Here is a 20,196-nt window from a genome sequence, read left to right as displayed (position 1 = left end):
GCAATTCCTTTGTACAGTTACCTAAAGATGACAGTAGTAGTAGTAGCAATAATAAACAATTCATTGCTATAGAAGATGGTGATTGGGAGAATTGTTGGTCAAGGCCAACCTAGAAAAGGGTCAGCATGGTCCTACCTCAAAAAAAAAAAAAAGCTGGCTATGGTAGGATATGCCTGTAAGCAGGAGAGACAGGTGGAATAAACTGCAATCAAGACTGGCCTTGACAGAATTGAAAGAAAGACCTTCTCTAAAAAAGAACTAAAGCAAAAAAAAAAAAAAAAAAAAAAAAAAAACCCTGGCTGTCTAATTCAAGTGGTAGAGTAAGTGTGGGGCCCTGAATTCAATTCCCACTATCACAATAAAAGGAAGGAAGGAAGGAAGGAAGGGAGGAAGGGAGGAAGGGAGGAAGGGAGGAAGGGAGGAAGGGAGGAAGGGAAGGAGGGAGGGAGGGAGGGAGGGAGGGAGGGAGGGAGGTGAGGTCATTGGTCATGGAGGCAGACAGTTCCTTCTTAGAACATTAGAAACATTTTCCTTATATTGAGCTAAATTATATCTATTACTTCCATCAGTGGGTAAAAGCAATGCAGAACAAATCCAATTATGTTCTACGGGTTGAAATAACAGATGGTCATATTGAGTCTTCTCATTTATATTCTATAGTTTTAACTATATCCTCTATTTAGGATTCAAGTCTCATCACAATGTTGATAAACACCAGCCTTTGTTAAACATTTCACTTAAAATGGAAAACCCATAAAAGAATACCATACTGCTCATCACAACCCAAATTGGAAAAAGCAAAGCAAAACTTGACTTCTCTAGTCTAGATACATGTCTACTCCTTCAACACAATATCAAGTCCAATGCTTTGTAGACTATCTTATGCATGTTAAATCAAATGTGTTTTATGGTAACTGAAATCTTAAAGTCTCAAATGAGTTTTATGTTAACTAAAGTCTTAAAGTCTTAGTTATTAATTTATTTATTAACTACTTAGGGACTGTCACTTCCTAGTCATTACTATAATAGGAACTGAAAAATCAGCTAAGCCCAAGCCCCATTTCATCCAGATATAGCTGTGTGACAAGAACACTTGTTAGAACTACTCAATTTTCATAATAGGATAACTATCTTACTGCTTGCTGATCTCAGTTCCAAAGCATATGGATGGGCCCTCCGCCAGCAATTTAGAATACCAGCACTCCAGGTTATCCAGCTCCTTCCAAATACCGACTGAGACAAGAAATGTTCAGCAAAATAGGCCCAACCAAGGTTTTGTGAATTCAATCCTCACTCAATATTGTTACCAGAAGGGTACTTATTGGGATACTACAATACGTTACCTCTTTGATTACCTCTACTGCATTGTTTTGTCATCTCTTTAATATGAGTTGTAATAAGAAAAAAACATATAAAAATTTAACTTCATGATTTCTTGGTGTAACTGAAGATATTGTCTATTTTGTTATTTAGGGTCTTTTTTAGTGCAAAGGCTTGTTTTCTCTGAGGAATCAGATGTTGCTATATTTCTGATCATGGAAAGCATTAGCATGGTTTCATACATGTAAAACAAAAATAAAGGTCTGAAAAACATATGTAAGGCTATAAGAAGAAGAAGCAGACAGAAGCCCGGCCCTGGTGGCTCACACCTGTAATCCTAGCTACTCAGGAGAGGATCTCGGTTCAAAGCCAACCTAGGGAGGAAAGTCTGTGAGATTCCTATCTCCAATAAACCACTTAGGAAACCGGAAGTGGCACTGTGGCTCAAGTGTTAGAGTGCTAGCCTTGAGCTGAGGAGCTGAGGGACAGTGCCCAGGCCCAGAGTTCAAGCCCCACGACCAATACACACACACACACACAAAGAAAACAAAAGTCACTTGACACCCGTGCAAACAGCGTGAAATATTTGTATTTCCCATGCCATCACTAAATGAAAATGGACTCATGAGTGCAAGATCCATAATTCTAATTCTTTAATTACGTTAAAGAGCATCATACAGTGCTTTTCATTTTCCTCTTCCCAAATAATACACCCTGGTCAATTAGCTTTTCTCCCATATTAATGATTCTACGATTCGTTGAAACCAAAGACTACCTGGGCTGGGCGCTGGTAGCTCGCGCCTGTAATCCTAGCTACTCAGCAGGCTGAGATGTGAGGATCCCGGTTCAAAGCCAGCCCAGGCAAGAAACTCCATGAGACTCTTATCTCCAATAAACCACCAGAAAACCAGAAGTAGTGCTGTGGCTCAAGTGGTAGAGCACTCGCCTTCAGCTAAAGAGCTGAAGAGCTGAGGGACAGAGCCCAGACCCAGAGTTCAAGCCCCACGACTGACCAAAAAAAAAAAAAAAAAGAACTACCTGGAAAACTTATTTTTAAATTTCTGCATTGGGAAGAATAGGAAACACAAATATACTGGCATAGACAGTCACAATTCCCAAAGAATCAACAATCCAATTCATAAATAAGCAAATGAATTAAAGAGATACTCCTTGAAAGAAGAGTTATACATGGCCGGATAAAGCAATGATTGATATCCCTGACCATAAACACATATGACATATATATCAAAATGACATTGAGATTTCTTCTCACCCCAGTCAGAATGGCTGTCATTAAAAACACAAACAACAAAGATGGGGAGGAGCTGAAGAAAAAAAAGAAGCCTTATACACTGCTGGTAAGAATTTAAACTAGAGTGACTCATATGGAAATCAGTATGAAGTTTAAAAAAAAAAAAAAACTAAAAAAGTAGAATGGTTAGATGATCCAGTGATACATCTAGTAGGTATGTATCCAAAGTGCCAAAGTACTATGTCAGAATGTAATAGAGGAATGTTCACTGGCGCACTACACACACACACACACACACACACACACACACACACACACATCAGAGAGAGAGAGAGAAAGAGAGATTAAGGTCAATTACTGTTTCAACTCTCCTGAGAAACGAAGCCTAAAATGAATTAAAGTGATTCCAAATCACAAACAAATAAAACTCTGCATAACACTGTACAGTTGTTTGTTTATCCTTACTTGAACCAGTTGAGATCATTTTTAAATGCAATCCTTAAAAAGAAAGTTTTACTTCACATGGAAAATTTGACAACCCTTTGAGTAAAACTACTTTTCCAGAAAGTGAGAACTTGTTATAATTTTCATTGCTTGTGAATATTTTTAAGTTCAAGCAACACTACTTTTAGAAGACGTACATTAAAGTAGTTTGCGATCATTATGAGCTCAGCGAATAGATTTATTAACAATAAAATATTAGCAGCAAAAGTAAATGACAGCAAACTTTGTCACTCTCCAGTTCACTACCTCATAAAACATTTCATGATACAGAAATTGATACTTATACAATAAAGTCCTCTATATGGATCATATAGATAAACAAAAATAAATAAAGCTAAAACTACAAATGACCAAACGTAAACTCTATTAACTAAAAATCCATAATACATGTCTCTATATAAAAGTTCAAATCCTCATTCAAGTTTCCAAGACCAATGTTTATGTCACAATTTGCCAGACACTACTTATGTACAAAAATTCTAGCCCTATAAACATCTCAGCATGTTTAAATTGGCTTTAGGTAAAAGACATTATCAAATGCACAAGAAGTACCTAATTGAAAATACAGTGTCTCAAAAATTGGGTAATTTTGCTCAGAAAATGGTCAAACAGAAATTTCATGTTTTTTATATTTGAGGGAAATCAAGCTAAGACCAGTTGGGGCATGATTCACTCTCTTATGTCATTTGCATTTTCTATCTGGTATGTTTTTAATTTTACAAATTTCATGCTATCTGTTTCCATGGTTACCAGCTCTTAATCGTAATGAGCACCTGGTCTATACAGAAGAATTAGTATTTTCTTGTGAACTGTGCATACTAAATTGTTAATAATCTCCTTTATTTTTGCAGTGACTGCTTTAAGCTCATGACCTCCAGCAAAGAATTTTTAAAGGGCTCCTGTCTTTTTGAATCTTGCCTATTATACAGATTTCAAGGATTTCATGATAATTAAGATTTGCCAACACATCGAAATCTCTGCTTTTGATATCTCATTGTGCACCTCAGTTTGAATTAATATGCTTTATTTAATATAAAAACATACTTTTTCAGAAATTTCTAGGTGAAATTCCAAAATACGGTAAACATTACAATCACTTATTCTCCAAACTAGGGTCTGAGTACAGGCAACTCTTCAATGAGTTACTCTGAGTAACGATCTAAACAACTCTGAGTAACTACCTAAGCAAACCAAAAAACATTTTACTTAAAAGAAAATTAAAATGCTATTTGAGCCTGTGGACATTGCAATTATAGCATATGCATAGTCAAGAAAAATACATAGGGATTTTTTTTTCTGTTTTCCTGGATTCACATCATGACTGTCTGACTAGGTATGTGGACATTGGACAAATTACTTAACTATGAGTCAAGTTTCTCATCCATAATAATATAATATTTTCTTTCATGAGCTTATATTTTATAAAGGAGACCAGTCACTATTTTAGGAATTTATTAAGTATAATGGTTAATCAGTTCTATCTCTGCTGTGGTTTGAACAGGGTTTATGTTTCAGTTATATAAAGCTTGATCTCTGGGGTAGTGATATGGGTAGAAAAGAGGCAGGAGGGAAAAAGATGAATCTTTGGGAGGTAGGGCCTACTCGTAGTTTTGGATCATTACAGATATGTCCTCAGAATGCAATATGGAACATCAGTCTGTCTCTCAATCTGTCTCTCCCTCCTCTCCCTCCCTTCCTTTCCCCTTTTCCTGTTTGGTGAGCTCTTCCACAGTTGCCATGCTCTGTTCTGAGGTGTCACACCTGAGAGACAATGTCCTTACCAAAACTGAGTGGATGGCAGCACTAAGCCTTTCAATACCCAAACTGTAAGCCAAATAAACCTTTCCTCTTGATAAAGCTAGCTGTCTCCAGTACTTCTTTTTAGTAACTAAATACTGATTGATACATCCTACATAATATAAAAATGTTACTAAGAAAATCTTTTTTCCATAGTAAATAAATGTTACTAAGAAAATCTTTTTCTACAGTAAATATGTGTTTATTTTCCCATGTGATAAACTAAAGGATTAGCTTTCAATTTCCTTGTGCAGAACTTAATAAATATTACTTGATCATACTAGCACATTATACATGTCACCTCACTTAAACTACATTAGGTATATTCCTGTGAAGATTCAATAGAGATGAGAAAAATAAAGCTTTATGAAGTTAGATCATTTCATCTCACTCTATTTAGCATTGTTATAATCAAGAAGACAAAAAAATTGAAAACACTGTGCACACAGAAAAAGGGAAACTCTGAAATCCTTTCAGTGAGAAAGTAAATTAGCACAGCCATTATGGAGAAACAATACAGAAGTTTCTCAAAAAATTGAAAATATATCTATCATACAATCCAGAAATCCCAGTAGTGACACATAATCAAAAGACACAAAACCTTTATATCAAAGATATATCTGTACTTCAATGTATACTCAAGTACTGTGTATAACAGCCAGGATATGAGTTGTTCCTTGATAGATGATTTTTAAAAATAAAGTATACATACAAAAAAAATAAAAAAATAAAAATAAAAATAAAGTATACATACATAATGAAATATCTACTCATAAAAAATAAAGAAGTCATTTTTGGCATCATCGGTGTACTGGAAGACACCATTTTAAGCAAAAAAAGCAAAGCAAAGAAAGACAAATATGACCTATGTTCACTCATTTACAGAAACTTAAAAAAAACCTTGATTGCAGGAGGTAAATAATACAACAATAGACTAGTGGTCACTAGAGGATCTAAAGGAAAAAGGCAGGGAAACAGAATGGTAGGCTAACAGGCACCAAATACAGCTATGTAGCAGCTAATGTTCTAATGGCTTATAACACAGTAGTTTAAAAAATGTATTATTAAATATGTCAAACTAACTTGAAGAGAAGAATCTCAAGGTTTCCAGCACTGAAATTCTAAGTGTTTGGGGGAACAGGAATGCTAATTATACTGATTTGATGTACACTGTATTCATGCATTTGATAAATATATACAAATTTAAAATACAATAAAATAAGAAATTGGATAATTTGTAGGAATTCACAATGTTAAAACATGGCAGAGGTGAACTTGAGGCCAAACAGTGGTATTTTCCAGAGTTTCTGTTCTTAATCTGTTAAAATGAATAAAATGCTATAATAGAGAGATAATTTCTCAACTTTTCAAAACCTATTCGTTCCATACAGGCACTCTTGACAAATTCCCACAAACACAGCAATAGAAATGAGAATTGAATCTTTTATACTTATGGTTCGAGTTCCTCTGTCTCCCTTCATAATATGGGTTTGTGTGTAGATCTATAATTTAGATCATCACCATGGGCTTCAGAAAACCATGTCAAAAAAGACCTTTTGGCATTCTCCTATGTTCCTCTGTAAAATACTAGCACAAGAGATATTTAGCTATACCAGATTGGTTATTCCCTCTCTTCCTTTTCTTTCTTTCCTTCCATCCTTCCTTCCTTTCTCCCTCCCTCCCTCCTTCCTCTTCCTTCCTTCCTTTCTCTTCCTTTCCTTTTCTGTCTGCTCATCTTCCTTCCTTCCTTCCTTCCTTCCTTCCTTCCTTCCTTCCTTCCTTCCTTGCAATCCAAGAGCTCTGGAAAATATAGCTTATCCCACTCTGCTCCTCAAATGATTAAACAAACATAATGTTCTATCCTGTTACAGGTGGGAAGATGGGAAATGTTGACTAGCACCTGGCTAGTTGTTTATCATTGTGAAATTCCATTAAAATGTTTCCACTCACTTAGCCTAGCTCATTTGCTAATGAGAAAACTTGAGGTTTATGAATTTCCTGACACCCACTAGTCACTGCAAAACCCTGATGTCAGGCTATCCCGCCTCCTCTGATCAATCCCAGAGGTACCTTCCTTCAGGGCCTTGCAATGAGTCACTTCTTAGGGTTATGAAATGAGAAGTACTTTTCCTTTCTTTGCTGAAGCTGTTTCTTGGTAACGGTTGATTGGGAAATTTGCTCTTTATCAGCCATTCAGTTAAGGGACTAAAGCAATGCTCTGTCTCTGAGTATCTTGGTTACTAGTAATCAGGATTTTAGTGAAATATGGTGTTAGTTTAGATTTTTCTTGACTTGAAAATCTAAATTCTGGATTTGATCACCCTAAGTATAGTAATTTCAATGATCTCAATCAATATATTTGTTGTCAAAATCATGGTCTACCACAAGGGCAAACCAAAGAATAGTCTTTATTTAGATATTTACAAATATGTGTATATAATCTTGTATCAATAATGTAAGGAAAACTTAAATGAGACCCAATTTTGAATGAAGACACAATATAACTTCACCTTAATATCCTCTTGATTTAGTACTCAAGCAGATTTTCTTACTTGTTAGGTAGTTTCTGCTATAAATAGTGACTAAATATTAACCAATTTTGGTCTTATACTAACCTCATTCATTCATAAAACAATCTTATATTAAACTCATTCATTCACAAAATAGCTATGACATATTTCTCAGGCTAGGACAAAGTAGTGAACAAAATAGAAACATTTCTTGCCTCTCATGGAATTTTTATTTCAATGCATTTGCTTGCTTCATATATATACATATATATATATATACATATATATATATACATATATATATATATATATATATATATATATATATATATATATATATATGATGCTTGTATCCTAGTTACCTAGGAAGTGGAGATGGGATAATCCCAGCTGTGGGGGAAAAAAAAAAGTTCTGGAGACTCATTCAATGGCTGGTCATGGTGGTACATACATATCATTCAATTTAGAAGGAAACACAGTAGTATGTTCCTGTAATCCCTATCATCATGGGTAAGCACAAGTAGGAGGCCAACAGCCCAGGTTACCTCAGGCATAAGAGACAATACCTATATACCTTGAAAATAATCAAATGGAGAAACATTGGGAGGTGTTACTGAAGCAGAATGCAAATGCAAGTGCAAATGCGAAGCCTTGAGTCAATTCCCAGCATAGCCAAAAGAAAAAGTTTCACAATTAAATGTAATTGGAGACAAATATAATTAGCAAGAACATTTTAAAATAATCAAGTTTACAGAAGCAAAGCTGACAGTTATCCTCAATTTGCCAGACAGATGAGATTTATTTATCACATCTTGGACTCTTGTAAAATCTTGTTGGCACATCTATCTAATCTAATAATAATTATTAGCTCATATTACTAAGCACCTGCTAGGTATGTGTTAGGAACCAGGAATATTTTTTTTTTTCTGTCAGTGTAGAGAGACAGAAATGTGAAGAGAAAAGAGCTAACAAAACCAAAACACATCAAGTATGGACACTATTCCTCTACTATCTGCAGGACTTCCGGATGTTGCAGGAGACTTCACTTCTATCCTTGCACCAGGAATAATTTATGATGGAAGAGTGCCAAATTATTTTCAAGTCAGTGAATAGGAAAGTATTCTGAATATCAGAGCAGTAGAAAGATTCATGAACGACATCATTGTTATTAAATTTGAGAACTTTTCAGAACAGGTGAAGGCCTATGTGTGCAAACTTTAAAAAATTTTTTATTTTACTGTAAAGATGTTTTACAAAGGGGTTACAGTAACATAAGTAAGGTAATCAGTACATTTCTTGTCAAGCATTGTTTAACCCCTCCTTTGTTTTTCTCCTACTATCCCTTCCCTCCCCCACCTTCCCCCTGCCCCCACCCCAAGTTGTAAAGTTCATTTCCAACATAGTGTCTTGTGAATTTATTGTTGCAATAAATCATCTTGTGTCTTCGTTTCAGCATTTTGTTATTCCCCTTCCCCTCCCCAAATTAGATAAATGTATATACAAGATGCAGGGCACCAAAATCAAATAGTGACAAAAGGAGATATACCATACCATTACATACAAAAGAAACAAACAACAGCAAAAAAGTCACACAGTACAGTAAAAACAACAACTAATGCAGACATTTTTCAAAATGCTTATTTTCCCCACTGCTTAAAATGATAATAACAACATCAACAACAAGAAGGTGGGTGCTGATAGCTCATGCTCATACCTGTAAACCCAGGTACTCAGGAGGCTGAAATCTGAGCATCACCTTCAAAGCCTGCCAGAAGCAAAGTCCCTGAGACTCTTACCTCCAATGAACCACTTTAAAAGCCTTAGGAAGAACTATGGCTTAAGTGGTTGAGGAACAGCCTTGAGGGAAGAGACTCAGGAACAGTGGCCAGGCCCTACACACACGTACGTGCACACACGCACACACACGCGCACACACACACCCGCACGCGCACACATCCGCACACACAAGCACCTGCACACGCGCGCACACACACGCGCACTCGCACATACATGTGCACACACGCACGCGCGCGCGCACACGCACACCCGCGCGCACGCGCACACACACCCGCACGCACACACACACACGCGCACATGCACACGCACACACATGCACACGCGTACACACACGCACCCGCACTCACACACATGCACTCACACGCACACGCGCGCACACACGCACGCACGCGCGCACATGCACGCGCACACACACGCGCACCCGCACTCACACACACGCACGTGCACACGCGCTCACACACGCACCCGCACTCGCACACGCGCACACACACGCACGCACGCGCACACACAGACGTTATTGGGCACATCTGGAGTAACAGGAACTTTCCTGCATCCGAAACGTTGTGAGCCTCTAGTTTAAAGGAATTTACCACAGACGGCTTCAAACCCACTTTCCACACCCAGCAGCGATGAAGACGACGTTTAATCCGCCTCTAACCCTTACTTTACAACAAATACACTCAACCTATTGTTTTGGACATAAGGGCCGGCGCCGACAAAGCCCAGCTGCTGCTTCCTCACGACCTCGCGGGAGCAGAACTGAGCTGCCCAGCGCCAGTGAGTGACAGGGGAGTGCGCGGTGCGCCACGGGAGTTGTGGGCCGCGGGAATTGTGGGAAATGTAGTCTGGCGACTCCGCCCTCCCCGCCATTCCGGTAATGGCTGCTCCCAGGAAGGTAACGTACGGCCGCAGATCGCTCGGGTGTATTTACAAAACAGGACCAACTTGCACCTTGCCGGGCCAAACGATGGATTCTTTTTCCTTGTAGTCTTTGTGTCACGTCTGGGGGATGGACGTGTGCCTCGGCCGGGGTGACTTGGGCTGCTTCTGTGTGGGAGCGATAAACTTGAAATGTAGTTCCCACTTCTTGGGCGAACTGGGGTCTGCACTGGTTCCCAGTGCTCCCAGTCCCCCCGCCGCGGGCTCCGGAAGATGCCCGAACTCACGTGCAAATCTTCCTTTCTACTCCAATAGGTGGTGTCACGTGTCACCTCTTAGCCTCGGGACCCGGAGCTCCAGGAAGGAACAGTTCGGATAGAACTTTATCCATTCCATTTCCTTGGTGAGTCTTGCTACTTGCTCACACCCTCACAGTTCTATGTCCTGTGACTTTAGCCGGGTTTGTCAGCATTTCCCAGGTAGAAGAACTATCCCCACCCCCCCATCCCAAGAGAATGTCACTTTTATTCACTAGGCTACTACTGTGGCTCCATTTTTACTTGGTAGTACTTTTGACATTACAAGGGAAGAATTAATGGGGCTGGAGTGTTGTTGGGAGATTAGCCTCAAATTACAAGTATACCCAGTACTTCCCACTGGTTTTTTTTGTTTTGTTTTGTTTTGTTTTCCATGTGTAAAAGGAGGAGTGGATCTGAAGTGAATCATAAACTCTTGTAAGTTAACAGAGTAGTGGATGGTTGATGATGTGTAGATCTGCCTGTTGTCGTTTGCGAAAATAAGAATTTTTAAGATGCTTGATTTAATATGCTTTTTAATATGCTTGGTTTCTAGGAACCTTTGGACCTCAGGACCTCAACATCATGACCTCCATTTCTGCACAGATGCTGGTAGTCTTCATTTCACTGCTTTTGGTTCTGCCTGGCGTGGAAGCAGTAGAAGCCGGAGATGCAATTGCTCTCTTATTAGGTGTAGTTCTCAGCATCACAGGCATTTGTGCTTGCTTAGGGGTGTATGCGAGAAAGAGAAATGGACAGATGTGACTTTTGTAAGGCTCCTTGGAAGGCAGACTTCACCCTGACACCCTCAAAACCTTTACTGAACATTGATCTTCAAAGTTCCCGGCAAACCTAAATAGGATGATTTCACATTTGTAGTCTTTTCCCATACAATGGGAGCAAATAGAGATATATTAAATGTGGTGGGGGAGGAATTTTTATAACAAATAATGCACTAAAAAAATGCAGCCTGTCATTTATATTCGCTGCTTAAAAAAACAAAGAAGAAAGAAAGAGGGCTTAAGTTTGTATAAATAATATTTCATAAGCATTTTCAAAGCATGTGAAGTGGAAAGAAGGAAGCTTTGTTCCAGAATCTGGCAAAACACCATGGTTTAGTTATAATCACTGCCTCCTGAATTGTTGAGGAACTCTTTACTCAATGTTTGTATTAGATTACTTTTGTTTTATCTGTTAAAGTTAATATTTTACTTAGATATTGAATAGCCAAAAATTGAAACTTTTATCTCTGGGGTGGGGAAGGGGAAGTTTAAAAAAATGTATTCAAGCTATTATTGAAATGGATGAGATTTAATGTAAAGAAAACAAAAAATACCCAAAAAAAAACACAAAAGCCTCTATATTAATTAATATCTCAATATTGGGAGGTATTCTATTAAATATAAATCCTTTATGTTATAAGTTAGTGTGTGGTGTCCATTTCTGTTTATCTTGGATATTGTGTTTGCATAGATTTTTACAGAAACCAAGTAGAGAACAGCATGGTACTTCTCTCTTAGTTGATCATCAGCTTGAACACCATCACAAATACGAGAGGCCAGTGGTAGAAAATCCACAGACAGAAGGAAAATGTAATGCCCTGAGTTGATTTGCATTTCAGCTAAATGAAACACATTTACTCTTACCTCACAACTTGAAGGACCCTCAAACTAACAACATTACCTGGAGGATTGTTAGAAATGCCCATTCTTAGACCCCACTCACATAATAGGAATGGAGTCTATCTCAAGAGCCTAAAACAATTTGCATGCATTATAGGTTTATGAAGACTAACTTACTAGAACTCAATAATTTATTCCAAGGCTTCCACAAAATTTTGAGGACTTTTTATATCTTGGTTATATAACAATGAGGTATGGTTGTGGAACTCCATGTTATAAAAGTCTACAGTGATTTTTTGATTCTAAACATATAGCCAGAATGAAGTATTCTTAATAAATTAGCATAGGTTTTGCTAAAAATAAGTAGCCAAGGTTTTTGTTTTGTTTTTAAATGAATTATCTTTTATGAATTGGCTTTTTTTGGTGTCATAACAGGTCTCAACTTTAGAAAATAGGCATACCAAGGAAAGTCTTCTTAATGGTGCATTTCTCCTAGTGAGCTGATTTGACTTGCAGGAGAGACTGTTAAAAGTAGTGAGACAGACCCACACTATCAAGGCATGGACTCAGGGTTGGAAGCATGGCTCATATCGGTGGAGTGCTGGCCAATGAATGAAAGTGTGAGGTATTGAGTTCAAGTCTCAGTCTTGGGCCTAAAAAATATTTTTAAAAAGATAGCTGTTTTATTATCAGAGAAGGCACTAATATTCTTCATTCAGATAAACAGACCTCAATTGTGAATATTTTCTTTTTGAAAGAGAAAGAAATGTTATATTTATATGACAGTTGTTAGCTATTGGTGCTAAAATGTTCAAGTCTGAATATATCAATCAGGACAGGAAAAATAACCTAAATTATGCTTCAATCACAGTTGCCTAGTCATTTGAAGGTACTATACTTTAAATGTTCAAAATAAGCCCGTGCAAGCATTCTTTATTGAACATTTATTTCCAGAAGTGCCTAGAATGAATTTGAAAGCTGCATTGTTAAGTCTTGCTTAAAATCAGAGCTCTCCTGAGGTAGCATGCAGTAATTTCTAATGGGCATTATAGGCCATGTATCTTCTAAAACTAGCTACCAATTCGGTTAAGAATCTTGATAAAAGCTATTATCTTTTTCCCTATAGAAAAATTCCCAGGCATGCAAAATTTTTACATTAATTCTGGGAGTTCACAGACTTGAGCTATCTTGAAGAATCCCAAACTAGAAATTTCCTATGTCCCCCCCCTCCTTTTTTTTTTTAAAGATACCAATTCTAAAATTCCTTGATTTGCTTTGAAGGACAAATACCGTCCATTAAAGCAGGAATGAGATTGACAACACTGTTACAAATGCTTTGTTAGCTCAGTTGAATTCAGTTTTAAGATCGAAGATTAAAAGTTGAAGTCAACAAGTAAAAGATTTAAGCTCCTTGTCAATACTATTTTGTTTGTATTTTCTGTAATTATATGGTCATCAACTGTTCTCTTAATTCCAAGAATGAATTTCTTTCTAACTGCTTTCATGATTCTCTTTTTTGTCCTAGTTTTCAGATGTTGGACTGCTTTTATCTGGTTTTATCCTGGTTGCAGTTTGTTCAGTTTATTGAATCTAAAGATTTATGTCTTTTACCCAAATTTAGGAAATTTTCAGTCATTATCTCTTCAAATACTTTCTCAGCCTAATTAACCCTTTTTTCTCTTCCTTCTAGGACCCCAGTAAACTAGGGGAAATTTTTTGTTGTAAACTCACAGGTCTCTGAGGCTATATCTTTTTTTTTAACGTTTTTATCTTGATTGTGCAGATTGAGTAATTTCTAGAAAGTATACTGTCCTCAAGTTCACCGGTTATTACTGTGTTTTTTTAGTTCAAACCTTGACTTGTTTCATGTCTTCTGTTTATTTCCTAAAACTTTCTGTGTCTCTATTTGTTTCTGCTGTATTTGCAATTGTTCATCAAAGCACCTGATAACTGTCAAAATTTATGACCGATAACTCGAACATTTGTGTCATTTAGTATTAAGCACTTAATATTTCCAACAATAGGTCTTTCCTAAGTAACCTGACAAAAGCTCAATAACTGCTCAGATTCTCTAGGAAATACAGGAAATTTGATTTTGCCTGTTTAGGAGAATAGCTTATCTGGTCCATAATCTGCCAAGAAAAATACTCTGATTTTAAAAGTCATAAAGATACAAGAAACACAAAACATATTTAACATTTCTTTCCTCTGTAAACTTCATCTGGAGAATGGAAAAAAAGCTGATCCCAGACATGATTTTTATACTTTATAAGAAAAGCTAAACATTGGCATTAGAATAAGCCTTTAAAATGTTTTTTTCTAAATTTTAATAACTTCATTTATCTAAATACTATGTGGCAGGTAATATTTATATATTGTATCAAAAAAGCCAAAGATGAGGGAAGAATGTAGTTAATAAAAAAACACAAAAATGTGATTTAATTTTGCATTGATTTGTAGTACCAGGACTATAATACTCATTTCTACTAAGTCCATTATATATGATGATTAACATTTTGAAAATATTAGTTGGTACCTCATTTTGTTCTGAAATGGAATTATTGAATTTTATATACAAGAGGGCTAGTTATTTGTAAAGGGCCAATAATAATATAGCACTTTGTTAAACATTGAAATTACAAATATCATTTCTCAATATTAAGATAATTTTGCTCTGGATAAATGTGCAAAAATGACAAATGAAAGATTTTAGAAGCAAACGTGATCACCCCTAGCCAGAACACCTACCATATTTTCTTTCAGATAATTTGCCAGAACAACCCTTTTATTTTACCACAAAAATTACCAGGTTATTTAATACCAACATAAAACAATTTTATGAGTCCTAGGATGATACATGCTAGCTTTCACTTGTTGAATCAACACTGTGCAAGACATTATTGTCTTTAGAAAGAAAAAATCACAAGGAATTGGCCTTGATAATAATTTACCCTTCACAATTTTTTCACCTGTAAAATTATGACAGTAGTCTCCCAGAGGCTTCCTAGTGATAGAATTTTGTAGCTTCATAAAGAAGTTTTCCAAATGTCAAAGATAATAAGATTGAATGGATAACTCAATATTGAAGTTGTGTCCAGTCAAGTTTTGAGGAGCTGATCTTAAATTCTTACTGAAAACTACTTTATAATCATTTGGTACATTTCAGTTCAGGGGTAGATCATTTTTTGGTATAAAATGAATCTGTTAGGGATTGTGTCAAAAATATATAATTAAAAACAAACGGTAGCCCTGCCACTCCCACTGACAGCAAGCAAGCTACATACTAATACAGGCCTGACAGTATCTAGGAACAAGCAACCCAGCAGTTCATCTCTTCAGTCTCCCCTAAGCCCTACAAGGGAGATTGCTGGCAGGCACCAACTTCCCAGTGGTGGAGACAGTCCCATGATCGGATTTATGGCACGTTTCTCTTTCACACACTCCATACACAATCTTCACTGGGAAATCCAATGATGCCCAAGACCAACACATTTCTACCTTATGACTTCTATCTGGTTAAGACCACCGTAATGATTTGAGTAAGATGCACACCAGCCCTCAAGTGATTCTCACTTCCTATCTTACCTTTTTTCTAAACCAGTTATTGTAAAGATACTGTACAGAGGGCTTTTAGTTACATGAGTAAGGTCATGAGTACATTTCCTATAGAGCATAACCTCCTCCTTTGTTTTTCCCCTACCCTCCCTTCCCTCCCCACCTCCTCAACTCCTCCCTCAGCTGCCTCCCCCACCCCAACCCCCCAAGATGTAAAGATTGTTTTAAACAGTGTCTCACTGTTACAATGGGTCAATCTGTATCCTTGGTTCAGCATTTCATTATTTCCCTTCCCCTCCCTAAATTAGAAAAATGTATATACAAGATGCAAGGCACTAGAATCAAATACAGTGAAAACAAGGGTTAAACCTTGGGGGAAGAACATACAAAAGAAACAAAAAAAAATCATATATCATTAAAAACAACAGCATGAGTACATTTCTTTTTAAAAAGTGTTACCCCTCCCTCATTGTTTCCCGCTTCCCCCTCCCTGACTCCTTTCCCCACCAAGTTGTAAAGCCCATTTCCGACAGGTCTAGTGAGTAACACTGTTACATTGGTTCACCCTTTGTCCCAGGGTTTCTGTGGTTCCTCTTCCTGTCCCCAAATCAGATAAATTTATATACAAGACAAAGGGTACAGAAATCACATAGAGTGGTAAGCCAGATCCAGAGAGCTTTTCTTTCAAGAAATAGTGACTTACTCTACTGTCCAAGCTAGACTTGAACTGGGCTTATGCAATCTTCCTGCTTTGGCCTCCTTGGTAGCTATAACTGGGAATATATCACTGTCTCTTACCATGGTGCAGACACAGATGTGATCCTATTACATCCCAGCTCAAAACCCTTTATTAGATTTTTTCTGTGTGAATTTCTTAACAAGTCCTAAGAAAAAAAGCACTGCTTAATTTTCTCCGTTCTCATCTTTGTAACTCCAAACATACCTTACATTGAACCTTTGTTATGTTCTAGGATACACCATACATACTCTGTCGTCTTCTTCATGGTTAACCTCACGAGCATGCCTGCCCACTGGTATATACTGACATGTTCTGTGCCTATGTTCTCGCCTCCTATGTTTGAACAAGTTAGGATATTTTTCACTGACCCTTGCATGTAACTGTATGAGCACACATTCTTGATACCTCTCTGAGGAATACATGACACTGCTAGAATCTCTGTTGACTTTATCTCAGATACCCTCAAAACCATCTCAGAATTCTAAGCTCTGTGGGAGCAGAGCCAAGTCCCTTAATTCACTTTGTTCTCAGCTTCCAGCATATAATGCCAAGTATAAGTTCATTCCATGTAACACCAGGAAACAAAGTTAGTGAAAGGATCAAGATACTTTTTTGGGGGGTGGAGAGGGGAGGTTGTGGGGCTTGAACTCTGGCCTGGGCGCTGTCCCTGAGCTCTTCAGCTCAAGGCACTTGAGCCACAGTGCCACTTGCCACTTCGGGTTTCCTGGTGGCTAATTGGAGATAAGAGTCTCACAGACTTTCCTGCCTGGATTGGCTTTGAAACGAGATTCTCAGAGCTCATCCTTCTGAGTAACTAGGATTACAGGCATGAGCCACCAGTGCCCTGCTCCTGATACCCTTTTACAGAGTCTAGCTAGCTTCACTGTCTTCAGTCTCTTCAGATTTTCACAGGACAAGTCTGGAATTTCATTGTGAGATTTTACATTTTCTATGGAATTGAAATTATGTTCAGCAAACATGATTTTAGAATTTTAAGATACATTCTTTAATGTTCTGCACAGCATTTAATTAATAATCCACCATTTTGAATAGTAAGCCACAGGAGGATTGCTCCTTTGTCCCTTCCCATAGTTTATTCTTACCATGCTACAACACACTGCCAGAGATACCAAAATCAATCTACTGGGTCTGCAGGCTTACCTTGTATGCTGTACCAATTTCATTCTTTTTCATAAAGCTTTCCCCCAAAAAAGTTAATAATATCTTTTTACCTTTATTACAGATAAAAATACAGCTTGAGAGCAATTTAGAGTTCACATTTACTCATGTCACCTTTGTCAGTTAATCTCAGACAATTGCCAACAAATGGTAGTTCTTAGCTGATGCTACCCCTAAACATATCAAAGGCCACATTTCATTCCAATAGGAAGACTGTGTCAAACAAGAAGAAAGAAATGGAAGGAAGAAAGGATATCTAGAGTCCACGTCTACATTTTCAGAGATAACATTCTCACATAGAGTCTCAAATAGGAGTTCATATAGCCCACTCTCAATCATGGTGAATGCACTATCAAGGAGTTGCTCTGCTGTTGTGTTGGGCTCTGAGTCTCTGAAGAGTAAATTAATTCAATGTCTAGGTATGACCAAATGTAAAAAAAAAAAGGGCTGGGAAGGTGGCTCAGTGGTAGAGCGCTTGCCTTGCATGCTCGAGGCCTGGGTTCGATTCCTCAACACCACATAAGAAAAAAAAAAAAAAAGCCGGAAGTGGCGCTGTGGCTCAAGTGATAGAGCGCTAGCCTTGAGCTGAAGAGCTGAGGGACAGTGCCCAGGCCCAGAGTTCAGACTCCACGACCAGACCCAAAAAAAAAACAAAACAATCATCTTGTCCATTCAAATGTTTGATCCTCAACTGAGCATGTTGGTGCACACCTGTAATTTTAGCATTCTGTATGTGGAGGATGGAGGCTTATGAGTTCAACCTAACCTGGGACACATGGTGTATCCATGCCACCCTGGGATATAGAGTGAAATTCTCAACAAAATAAAAAGTGTTTTGACTTCTATAAAACAATTTTCTTAGAGCTATGTGGACTTTATTCATGTGGCCACCATTTAAAGCATATGTAGTACTGGGCTGGGAAGGTGGCTCAGTGGTAGAGCGCTTGCCTTGCATGCAAGAGGTCCTGGGTTCGATTCCTCAGCACCACATAAGCAAAAAGCCAGAAATGGTGCTGTGGCTCAAGTGGTAGAGCGCTAGCCTTGAGCTGAAGAGATGAGGGACAGCGCCCAGGCCCAGAGTTCAGGCCCCACAACTGGACCCTCCCCCCCAAAAAATAAATAAATAAAAAATAAAGCATATGTAGAATTGGTATTTGGGTTAGTACGGCTCTTTTGAATACTACTTCCCTCCCACATACAAACATCAAGGGAAGTCTTTTGAGTATTTGACTTTTGAAAGGAGCCAGAATAATTTTGAGCTGAATGTGTGTGCATGAGATAGATGAGCCAAAATAGAAAGACCAACCACTTGGTGAGCTAATTCTTCAATTGAATGAGATCACAGAGTTCACATTATCCCTGTCTGTGAATGAAGACACTAAGCCCTAGAAAGGTAAACTTACACTCACTTCCCTCTGCCCCAGCCCTGTTTGGTTTTTTTTTTTTTGGGGGGGGGGGTGGTAATTTTTTTTTGCTTTGGTTAATTTTTTAATACAATCTTCAATTATGTAGTTCCAGGATGGCCTAGATTGTAATTCTACCTATGCTTTCCACCCAGCTGAGATTATTGCTGTTTTGTTGAGATAGGATCTTGTTACCTTTTTTTGCGTCCAACATCTCAATATCCACTTATCAGTACCCAAGGTTACACACATGAGCCGTGCCATGCAGTCCCTATTTTGACATTCGCAGGTCACCTTCCATGTACATAAATTTAATGAAGTTTCAGTGAACTAACATATTTATTTTCCAGACCTTTTAGTCTAGTTTTTGTTTAACAACTAAATGTTTCATAGATACTTTAACATCCATGTATTTACCAACACTCAAAAGCCATTCCATTAATAATACTAAACATGACAGTGGTTTCTGCCATCTTGCCATTATTGATAATATTATAAGTAAAACATAATTTTCACTGTCAAAAAGATACGTATATGCTTTGATCCTATAGTTCCAGCCTAGAGATAAATCTTAATTATTATTATTATTATGTAGCTTTACAAAGAGATTACAATTCCATAAGTGAAGTTATGCGTACAATGCTTCTTGGTCAATGTCACCCCTTCCATCATTATCCTCTATTTCCCCCTCCCATCCCTACTTTTTTATTATAACTCACAATATACAAATATGTACCTAAATAAATTCTGAATAACCCATTGTACTAATATTTTAAAGCACATGCTTTTCAGAGTGGAAGATAATTGAGCTGACTATACACTATGGAACCAGAAATTCTAGTGGTCTGGCTTTATAAAAGATGTCTTAATTTTAGTTGTGGAAAGAAAGGTTTTTATCCAAGGAGAAAAGATAACAAATCTCTTATTAGAAAAAAAAGCCCAGAGTCACTGTGTACTGTGTACTTTTATAATAAGCAATTTGTATGAAGGGCTCACACACACACACACACACACACACACACACACACAGACTCAGTATGAAAGAAATACCACATATTCTTGAGTTGTCATATTCACGATTATTCTTAGTGTTTTTCTAATGGAGATAATCATTATTTGTCCAATGACCCCTACATTTTTATTGTGAGTGGTCAATAATAATGATAACTATCAATAAATAATATTAATATTGTCATAATTATAACAATAAGCACCAAGTCTCACAGTGAAGACCTTTTTTCCCCAGGACTGTTGCTAAGCAACAAGAGTTTATGGCTAAGAAAGGCTGGGTAGTACAATAGAAAGAGCACTACACAAGGTGTCAGGAGACAAGGTCATGATTC

At 37.5% G+C, this 20,196-nt stretch overlaps 1 protein-coding gene across 1 annotated transcript; it reads left to right on the top strand.

Moving 5' to 3' along the window:
- The first annotated feature begins 10,012 nt into the window (after nucleotides 1-10,012).
- Nucleotides 10,013-11,623, top strand: Smim30 (small integral membrane protein 30). Its single transcript, XM_042695961.1, has 3 exons — nucleotides 10,013-10,075; nucleotides 10,375-10,462; nucleotides 10,912-11,623. The coding sequence occupies exon 3, from the start codon at nucleotides 10,941-10,943 to the stop codon at nucleotides 11,118-11,120; it is 180 nt and encodes a 59-aa protein (XP_042551895.1). The 5' UTR covers nucleotides 10,013-10,075; nucleotides 10,375-10,462; nucleotides 10,912-10,940; the 3' UTR covers nucleotides 11,121-11,623.
- Nucleotides 11,624-20,196: the final 8,573 nt, after the last annotated feature.

The sequence above is a fragment of the Dipodomys spectabilis genome, unplaced genomic scaffold (genome assembly GCF_019054845.1).
Source record: "Dipodomys spectabilis isolate Male_0828 unplaced genomic scaffold, ASM1905484v1 ptg000197l, whole genome shotgun sequence".
NCBI lineage: Eukaryota > Metazoa > Chordata > Mammalia > Rodentia > Heteromyidae > Dipodomys > Dipodomys spectabilis.
This window is presented reverse-complemented; position numbering and strand designations above follow the sequence as displayed.

Coding starts and splice junctions, on each gene's coding strand:
- Smim30 (XM_042695961.1), top strand. CDS start 10,941: ATGACCTCCATTTCTGCACAGATGCTGGTAGTCTTCATTTCACTGCTT.